Consider the following 11,009-nt stretch of genomic DNA (forward strand, 5'->3'; position numbering starts at 1 on the left):
TACACTTTACACTTCATTACGCTGTTGAAGAGTGTCACGATGTCTTGGAAGGAGGGACATATTAGTGGTGGAGCTACATTTACAATAGGGGCTCTACCAAATTTCTGTGTGTTCTTGCTAGCTTATCTTTTTTTTCCCTTTTTTTCATTAACAGGGAGAAGGGAAAGAATATGATGACAGGTTTTGTGTACATAAGTAAGAATTAGTCCTTTAGTTGAAAGCAGGCTCTAATGTCTGTGAAGTTCTAAGACTCGGCTTATTTGCCACACACATTTCTGCATAAGGAGTATGCTGGGTGAAGTGCTCTTTAATGCAACACAGGACATTCGATGAGATTCCAAGCTAAAAATAGGGAGATTCTTAAAAAATACTTTTTTTTTTTTTTAAATTTACCTGTTAATTAGACAAACAATTCATTGACTATGTGGCAACACAAGATATGCCCTTCATTTTTGCCAAAATAATATTACTGTAAGAAATCATGGACTTGACTTTGTAGTGCATTTTCAAATGGTCTTCAAGAAAAAGTGGCGTTCCGATGCAATGGTTCAATTGTTGTGTAATAATGTCTGAGATATGAAAGAGCTTGTTTAACAAAAAAGTTATCTTTGGTTTTAATTGAGAATATGTGGGCGGAAATACTGGTTCTTTTTCTCTCTATGAGTGGTAAAGCAGACCACACTGTGACATTGAAAAAAGTTTATATTCTCATTGTTTTAGAACTTAGCTGTTAATATCAGTTTATAAATTTGTTATATTCTGGTAGGTATTCTATATCATACTGCAGTTCTTTAGCCCACACCCTGAAGCAATAAGAATTGAAAGGAAAAAAAGAGATGATCTGAACTGGGAAGACTGGCAGTACTTTGCTAAAAATTGCAGTATTTTTGGGATGGATAACAATGGATCTCTGGAAAAACCAGACTCTGTCAACTGTCTCCAGCTTCCTAGGTATGAGTGGCTATTATCTGCATAATACAGATGCTTTGAACAGGTAACATCCTGACACAATTCATTTCTATGTCCCAATGAGATAGAATCTTTTAATTTGGTATACTCATTTATTACAGGCTGCTGAGTATATAAAAGATCCCAGATCTGACCTTTCGATTGAAGATTGCCAAAAGGTCATCTGTCATTTTTATCAGATTTCAGACATTGAGGAATGTGACACAATTGATTCCTCTGTTATTTTTGAGCTAGACTTTTAAAATTTTACATGTTTGTGTTTTGGGGGCTATTGTCAGTAGAATTACAGAACATTGAGATGAAGAGTGGAGGAAGGTACTGATATAACACATTGTTTGAAACTATCTAGTGAATGTGAAAGTGTTCCTTATGATCTCCGAGAGTGCAACTTGTTCTGAAGCTTAGAAGAGAGGCCAAACTTAAGTACAAAAGCTAATCATTCAGCCTTACTACTAATCATGCAAAACATGTAACAAATAGGTTAAAAATTGTACCCTGAAGCTTTCTAATTTCTCTAAGCAAGAACCAAAATAAAACTGAGGGGGGAAGAGGGGGCAGGAGGGGAGAGAGGAGGGAGAGAAGGATCATTACCTTTGCAAACATGTTGCAAGCCTTTTTACTAGACCATTAGCATGTGCAAATTAAGAAATATATGTACATTACACATTTCATAAATATAGTGTATAACATACATAATATATAGTTATTATATATTGCATAATATATAGAGTTGCTATGTATTATAATTTTACACACACACATGCATGTATGTACATACGTATACTTTTGAATCTATACCACTACATATATTCAAATGCACCATCTCTTGCGTGATTTCAGATGCCAATCAGCATTAGGCTTGTTTAGTACTTGGCTGGAAATCAGTCAGAAAATACAGCACCAGGTGCTGTAGGCGTTTTGCTTTTTTTGTTGTTTCACTTTTGCTACCTTCCTAAGACTTTTCAAGTGTCAGCATCTTTGTTCTCCAGGAGTTCAGTATTCTGAGGAGAGGAGCATAAGGTCATCTGAGTTACACCAGTTTTCAGCAAAGGACTTTGAGCTTTACTGCTGATCCTTGGAGAAGAGGGTAGAGGAGAAGGGAAATCTCTTAAGCAAGCCAAACATTTTTGGATAAATAACCCAAATGAGGTGTAATGCCTTTTTCAACCCAGAAATATGTATTTGTATATTTTCTAAAAAGAACTGAGAAGTTAAGTATGAACCATTTCCATAAATGTTTTTTAAGTTTCTTCCCTTCAATTACGACATAAATAGGATAGGAAGTGAAATGAATGAATGATTTGGGGTACAGTTGATGTACAGAAAGCTTTGTTTAAAAGATAAGAAATTTACCCTGTAACGATGAATATTCTGTGTACTGAAAGAGAAGTTACTGTTGCAACAATGCTCCACATTTGTGTCAATAGTGTAGCAGAACTCCCTACTGAGACTTTTATTAGGAGGGCAAGGTGATTTTATTGTAAAACAAAACTCTCTCATACCCACATACTTGTAAGTGCCAAGATGTGTCCAAATTGTCTGTCCAGGATTTAGACACCCGTGTGCTTTTATCCTGGTGGCCTAGCCAGGACTCCTTGGGTTGACATGGAAGGCAAGTGACCTTGGCTTTGAAATTTTACCATGGCTTGAGGGCTCTTGGTTTGGTGACCACGTGCTAATACTGAATGGACTCTTTTGTGTCCCTTAGGAGATGAAAGTGATTAAAGTTTTTGTTTCTCCATCCTGTACCACCTCTGTAAGTTCGGAGTTGCTCGCTGTCCTTTATGCTCCCTATCAGAGGCTTGAGTCTTTCTTAGTCTAAATATTGGTTGACTCTTGTTTTAGGATCTCCTTTGTTTTGCTGGTTTCCTGAGAAATTGCATGTACATGCCCTAATATCTTGATGACCTGCTTATCTAGGTGCCATCAACCTTAAAATCCTTCTGCTGTTCCTTCTGGTGCTTCCACACCAGGATGGTGTAGTTCATCTGCCATCTTAACATTTCCATTACAGCTCTATGTGTCATGGAAGAGAAATACTTTATTTAACTTTCTGCGGAGGGGAAGAAGAGGACAGTATCCCCCACAGAAACATACAGATATATTCCACTGAGATTTTTGTGAAGCACTGACCTGGATAGGGGCACAGTAGATTCAAAGCTCCTTCATGAAGATAGAGGAGCATGACTCAGCAGACCTAGTCTAACTAAGAATCTCATCTTTCAAAAGCTCAGAGATATTTTGAAGTGACGAGAATTATATTTTTTGAATGTTGTGTGTCAGGTGCCAGGTGATACTGTGGGATACTATTTTTAATGAGCCCATGTCAGTATGCAGATAACCAGGCGTTCTTGCCTCTTGTGGAGGCAAGTTCTGCTCACAGCTAAACTCTGCCTAGTAAATGTACCAACATGAGATATGATTCATACCAAATTGTGCAAATGTGCCATTTATATACACTTGTTTACTCAGCCTTTGCTTGAATTCCCAGGACTGTCCTTCCCCTTCTTTGATTTAAAAATACGGTTGTACGCTCGATCCTGCTGCATTCCATTAAATTCTCTTGCACTTCACTCACTGGAAGGTGGTGCGTGTTTCTAACTCTGCTTGCTCATCAAATGAGATGATACAGTCCAGGGACTCTGGAATTCAAAATACAATTGTTTCATACAAGTTCCTGTATGGGTTTTATATATGTTTAGCGGGTATATATTTAACAACATGGGTATGTTAATTGTCATGTTAGTCATCTGAATGATTTCCTTATGTAGTTCAAGCATAGTTCATGTTTCTCAAAGACATTGTGTTAAACTTTTTGAAAACTTAGTGCAGTTGACACTGTATCGATCATGCTTTATTCATGTTTTGAAGTTCCCTTTAAAGGCTTTACTTTTATTTGGGAACTCTAGGGTCTGGAGAAGAGCATGGCAGTTTGGCAAAAAGCAGACATCTAGAGGACATTTCTTTTCCCCTGCTTCAATTCTGTTGCCTGGGAATCCACTGACATAAGAATTTTCCCCAGAATCCACAAAAAGCCTTTGTACAGTTAAGTGGAGACCCTCTCTGAGGAAAAGGATATTAGGAGATAGAATCTGTAAAATATGTGATATTCTGATTTTCATTTGTCTTCCTCTCTATTTGAACAGCTTTACGCCGTATTCCCGTGGTAATCTAACTTTTAGTGTTCTTACCCCGGAACCAAATCACCGACCTGGTTACAATGACTTTTACAATACTCCATCTCTCCAAGAATTTGTAAAAGCCACACAAGTGAGAATTCATCTCCGCGGCCAGTATCACACTAATGAGTCTTGGGTAAATTTTAGACATAGATACTACGGAGTTAATGAAGTTACAGTCAGCGGAAGGTAGGTGTTAGGGAACTCTTCCCGAACCCATCACTGCCTCCAACTATTACAACTATGCAAAGTATATATGACCTGCCTAAAATTTAATGAATTTGTTCTGCTTTTACATTTGTGAATGAGAAGGGAATTTAGTCTGAAGCAGTGCATCAAGTTTGAAATGATTGGTGTACTGGTTTTTTTAAAGCATTTGCTCACATGTTATTTTAAAATTAATTATACTTATTACACAAATCTGTCAAAAGCAGTCCTTTCCTTGGAATTACCAATGCCTCTAAGCAAAGGTTTATGATTGAAACCATGGCTTGTGCTTTACTTCAGTAGCTCTTCCAACTTTCATTATAGATTCCCACACGTGGCAATTTTAACAGTCTTAATGCAGAGCTCATTCTTTGTTTTAGCTGTAGTTTTCCTTTTAAAACTGGGCAGCTGTCAGTAAAAGTGTTACATTATCTGTGACTGACAACTTTATTATATATGATAACTGTGCTGTCTTGTGAAAGGACTAATTATGCCCTGTAAATAATATGCAAATTTGGCAATTAAATAGTTTCCAAGAAGCATATGGTGCGGATTTTTGTTAATAAGTATTATTCCTGAAATTATTTTGGTAGTTCTCATTTTGAGGGAAAGCACCCCATTAGAGGTCACGTTTACCTTAAAATTTTCTACACTACTAATATGTTTTGATTATTGATTTAGATGTGTTATGATAATGCTTTTACTAAACCAGCTACAATCTTGGTGACTATGTAGCAGTAAAATAATTTCAACTGTAGTTTGCAAAGCTATGCCATGCCTCCAGAAGAGCAACCCTTCAAGTAGTCAGATGGTAATTGCCTATTAACTAATACTCTATTAAGATTTTATTTTAGTAAGAAATGCACATTTTAACTGAGATCAAAATGGGTTAAACTAGAAAGTTATGCTTGATACAGTTACAATTTCTTGAAAAACTATAGCCACAGTGTAAGGCTTAACATTGATGAATAATTGCTATTTTATTAAATAGTTCTACATATTAAAATTATATACTGAAATATAGTTTTCATTCCATATTATATAAGGTAACAGTAGTTCCACAACATGCTGGTTTTTATCTTCTTGGAAAGCAATTGTTGATACTTAAGAATATGTTGAGTGAATTAATCTTTTGTAGGTTACTGCACTTAATATTCTCTTTGGTGGTTTATTTGTTTTTAACAAAGAAGCAGACTGTCTAACAAACAAAATTATTTTTGTGACCATGTTATGTATTGTTGGACAGATGTGTTTCCATGTCTTAATTTTTTCTTCACTACCTCTTGTTCTTTCAGGTGTAATTGTCATGGCCATGCCGATAATTGCAACACAGCTGTGGAACCATATAGGTGCTTGTGCGTCAAGGAAAGCTATACAGAAGGAAATAATGTTAGTATCTCCTTTGTCTGTCTACATCACCTATGAACAGCCTCAGAATTGGGAAAAAAAAAAAAGAGTATGAGTACGTGTGTTAGTGCTGTCCTAGCTATTATAGGGAAACTTTCCATAACGGGGTTTGTATTAAATAAGGACACAAAAAACTTCTTCCCTGCCCTGCCAAAAGCCATTCCACCACAGACCATTAGGAGTGCTGTGGTCAGGGATTTGATTTCTTAGAGGACTCTGCCACTTTCAAACTTTAGATGCAAACCTGAATTTAGACTGTCAGCATCTGATAAAGATTATGGCTCTACCAGCTCTAGCAATGAGCAAATGATCTGTAGAGTGAAAAGGTAATGAAGACCCAATATTCACAGTAGGTGTGCTTCAGGGATTTTTTTTTCTTTATAGTAGTTTTAGTCTGGTCCTATGGACTCCAGACCTATTCAGTAGATGGAGCGCAGTAGACACAGTCCTGGAGTTCAGCTTCCAATTTAGTTTCATTTGAAGTGAAACAGTTCATATTGTCCAAGACAGCTCCATGATGCAAACCAGAGCACAGTAACTGCAGAAAATTTCAGCATTTGCTTCAAAACTGCATGCCTAATCCAAGGTAAAACACTAACATAGATTTACTTTCTGATACTTGGAATATATCTAGGTACTTGAGATGTCTGTAGATTGCAGTCTCTGGCTTCAGCTAAGAATAAGATCTTTTAATGCAGTTGTTTTACAAAATATGACTAACATAAGAAGAATGAAAACATTTTGGACATGATTTTAAATGTCTCTTGCACAGCTGAGCACAGTTAAGAAAATACTGAGACATGCCTGGACGTATTTATTTGGCAGTTATTTTCTTGGAGGTCTTAATCATTATTTTGATCTAACCAGTGATTTGGGTAGTGGCTTTTTAAAACATTGAAAATTGAGCTTTGAACTTATTTATTTTTTTTAAGGACAGCCCAGGAATGTTGATTTCCCATACTTTTTTCAGTCATATATGACATTTGGTTATCTTTAAAGTAATCTGTAGTAGCAACATGATTGTTCTAATAAAAGAACAAACAATATTACTTTTTACTGCTCTGTGTTTTCAGACAGTAGGTATTAAGGTTAAGTTTCTTGGAATTAATTAAAGACCATATGAAAAAAATCTAGATAAAATCTAGGAAATACATTGTTATCATTGCTTTGTTTTGCTCTTAATAACAGCATTTCTCAATAAAGAGGGATTTTGTGAAGTATAATGTGTAGTTGAAACTTACCAAGTTGCAAAATCACAATTTTCCTACTAGTTTTATAGTTCTTGGCCATGGGAGAACCAAAATGGGGATGGGATATTTGGTATATGTCATGGTCTACTAGAGAAATATGTAGAGGGGGAGCTTAGAATAATGAAAAAGATACTGTCCCTAGATTAATTATTTATCTCAAAAAAAAAAAAAAAAAAAAGAACCCCAAAACCCCAAGAATGAAAAAGAAAATAGCTTAAGAAAGAATGAGTTATATCAAGGGAGTGAATCCCACAATCACACTAGATGTTTGATTTCAGTCATGAGTATGTGTTGTATTCCTTGCTTACATTTTTGCCTTTTGGAAATAAACTTTCTAAAAGTTAAGAAGGGCTTACAGAAGAGCAATAGCAGTAGCAAATGGGAGACTAATCTCACATCAAAAAACACCCAAGCAGTCTGTGCTTGCTATAACAGAGCAAGAAGAGCTAACCTGAGTGCATTTGATATTGCGCTTAGGATCATGTGAAAGATCTTTGTAAAATTTCACAGGGGATCTAAGTTTTCTAGTTTTTTAAGCAGAAGCATAGGATCTATAGTTTAAATGGGATTGAATGGAAATTTGAAGTTTTTAGATGGGTCAAATTAGAAAAAAAATTCAAACTGACAATGTCCCTTTAATTAGAACACACATTGTGAAATGTTACTTTGTAGGGATTAATTATAAATTTTTAATAAGATCTGGAAGTTCACCAAGCACTCTTGCAAGACTTATGCTACTTTGTGAAAACAAACCAAATACATTTTAATGATGTATCTGCCTTATCAGATATTTTCTGTCAATGTTAATGGCTTGTTCCAGTGAGTGTCACATTTTTGATTCGTCATATATGCATTGTAACTGTAATTGAAATGCTTGAATTAACTGTATTCATTCGGAGTAGAATAAGGATGTTGTTTAATTATTTTCCTCGCTCTTTCATGACCACGTCAGTATCTACTAAATATTGAATAAAATAGAAGTATTAATAAAATAGGATTAATACTTGCAAATATATCACTAACTACTTTGAATTTTACCAAGGATTTACATGAAAATCAAACAGCTTAAGGGTTTTGATTTTTTTTGTAAGGCAAAAGCAAAACCAAAATCCATCCTGATTTTTTACTATTATTGGCATTGATAAAGCTCTTACAGACTTGCAACCCAGTGAATTAGGCATTTTTATTAAAATTATTATGGATTTGATTAAGCATTTGATGAAGGAACTTTCCTTCATCATATAAATTTTTTTGCAATTTTTTTTGAGAAAAAGTTGTGCTGTCAGAAGTCTTTTTTAATGTCTGTCCTGTGCTAGTAGTGAGTAAGTCACCACAACTGAGGGTGTATAAGAAGGTTTTGGGTTTCTTCTAGTATCTTGGACCAGAAATCTGAGATCCCTTGACAAGCTTTTAACATATGGCAGAGTATGCCCTTGTCACATTTACACTTAATACAACTAAAATTACCATCTTGAATTTATCTGGCATATACATCTGGATAGCTGTAGCACAGCAAAGCAATACCAGAAACCAAAAAATTGCATAATTCATTACAAATGGAAATCTTAGTTTAGTTATTCGCATCACCATGTTATGAAATTTGACATACCAAATGGATTTTTTTTTCTGTGTTCTGTTTTGATGAAGAAATATGTTGCTATGAAATTTGAGATGATGGGAAGAAGGGAATGCTTAGGAAGGACTTGCAGATGTTGAGGGGCCAGATTAAGAAAGAAGAAATGAATCCTCACAGAGCTTGTGTCTCATGTTACGAAAAAATAATGTCCGGCTTCTTTATTTGCAAATCGTTTTGTAAATGCCTTGTGTCCTGCTTTGGGAAATAGCTCTGCCTTTTACAAGTGGAAACTGAGGCACCAAGAGTAGAGTCCAGATTTTGGTAACATTTATGTGCAACGAGTAATTTACAGACATGAGTAATAATATGTTCAAAAACTTTGCATGGTGTCACATGAAAAACCAGAAGCAGCCCATGAAAAAAGAAGACAAGGTCAGCCTTACCTTACAATCCTCAGAGCCTCCTTTAAATCAGTCATGCAGAACTTAACAGAGAAAGGTAATGGCAACATATATAGGAATAATTGTAGAAATAATAATAGACAATGAAATTTAAACAAAGAAACTGTGATAAATGCTTGAGAGGGTATGAATGGAAGTGAGTGAGTGACTGTATACAGTAAAGGCTTCAGTTCTTCAGTTTTCTATTCAAATAATAACAGTCTTAAACATCTGTCTGAAAACTGGATATGGGACTGTTGATATACCAAGAATTGGATAAATAATGCTTTTTATGCTGCTGCAAAAGAATCTGTTAAATCTCAGCTAACCATCAATCTGTATCATCATGTTAGATGTTGGAATTAATGATACATAGTACCTGAGAAGCTGTAAATACTAACTGTAGTAAGTGGTCACTCACTTAATAACAAAGACTTCTAGCTTGCAGAAGCAAGCAAGCTAGCAAAAAAAATGCACTTTTTGGTAAGCTCTGTGTCATAATTTGCATATCCAGAGGATGGGCCTGGGAGGAAGCTGGTTATATCAGAATAAAAAGAAAGGAAATCAAACAGGCAGATGGTTGACTGGAGTTTTAGGAAGCAGCAAGCAGAAAGGCACCTAGTACAATAGTCTTACCTGCCTGAAAATTTTAGGTAGCTCTTTACATGTCTGTAGATGTTATAGGTTTGTCCATGAATCCATCCCTGGAAAACTGGTGTAATTTCACAGTTCAGAGATCCAGGCTTCTAAAACAATTTGTGTACAAGCATTGCTGAAATACTGAGAGAACTTGTTGCAGTCTCAGATACCTCGTGATGTGTTGCACAGGTGATGACATGCCAAAGGAATTGTGAAGTGGTCAATATCCCTTATACATGTTGATACAGCATTTGTAAGTTTTACTTAAGAGGTAGGCAGATGGCAACTAACATCATGGTTGTCATTGTTACCTTTCAGTGATTAAGAAGGCTGTTCCAGGCTGAAAATGATTTTCAGGGGCTTATCCACTATGCAGGATATTTATTTCCGTTAATGTGAAAGAAAACTGAGACACAACCTAGCTGGTGCTTCACTGTTGTTGGAAGTAGCTGTTGTAAATCGCAGTGCTACATATGTTTATTGAATTTCTATGATTTTTCACATATTCCATATAAGTGCCTGATTGATTAGCCAATCTGTTTTTTTTTCTTTTACCCCACTAAAACTATTATTAAAAAATAATTTTAAAATCCCATGCAATACCTTCCTCAGAAGAGTGAAATTAACCCTAGAATACCTAGTACTGTGGCTAGAGCACTTTATAACATTACAGGAGAATGGAATTCAAAGGCTCATTCCAAATAGGCAATGTAGAAAGAGAGAAAAATAAACACAGGATCTCTTACAATTTAATGCCCTGAGCAGGTCAGAGCTTTGGTAAAATGAAACACATGCAGAACTCATCAGCTGCAAAGTATACCTTCTCCCTCTCTTGTATTTTACCGAAGTCCTGCAGAATTGGAGTCAAAATTAGTTAGATGAAGTGGATGCCTGATTTGAAAATAGCTTTGAATTTTAATCCCAGAGAATTTAAGTGTGAATTAATTTACTGAGCAGCCTGATTGTCAAAATTAGTGTGGTTGCATATGCTTTGATTTTGTTAGGACTTAGTGTGGCTTCAAGTAACTTCACCAAAAAAAAAAAGCATAAATGAAAGAGCAGTTGAGTAGAAATACATCTTATGCTGCCTAGTGATATCTGTGCCAGTGTTTGAGATCTCATTTGTGTCCCATTATTGGAATCTGGCATTCAGAAGGGTATGGTATGGTATCCTATGTTCTTTGCCAGTCAGGTTCTTTGTCAGTCACTTTGCCATTGCAAAGCAGCAATAGTAGCTTCACTTAGAATGCTATTTGGCGTATGTATTTGTAAACTATCTGTTATGTCTGTGCTTAGTTTCTAAAACTATGTTGCATTTTTTTAAGGTATGTGGAGTGTTTCG

At 35.6% G+C, this 11,009-nt stretch overlaps 1 protein-coding gene across 1 annotated transcript in view; it reads left to right on the forward strand.

Moving 5' to 3' along the window:
• Positions 1-11,009, forward strand: part of USH2A (usherin) — a 407,979-nt gene that overhangs the window by 39,260 nt on the left and 357,710 nt on the right. Inside the window, 3 exon segments of the mRNA XM_009646839.1 lie at positions 767-951; positions 4,116-4,337; positions 5,651-5,744. Coding sequence (XP_009645134.1) covers positions 767-951; positions 4,116-4,337; positions 5,651-5,744 — 501 coding nt within the window.

This window comes from Egretta garzetta, unplaced genomic scaffold, assembly GCF_000687185.1.
Source record: "Egretta garzetta isolate BGI_Z169 unplaced genomic scaffold, ASM68718v1 scaffold339, whole genome shotgun sequence".
NCBI lineage: Eukaryota > Metazoa > Chordata > Aves > Pelecaniformes > Ardeidae > Egretta > Egretta garzetta.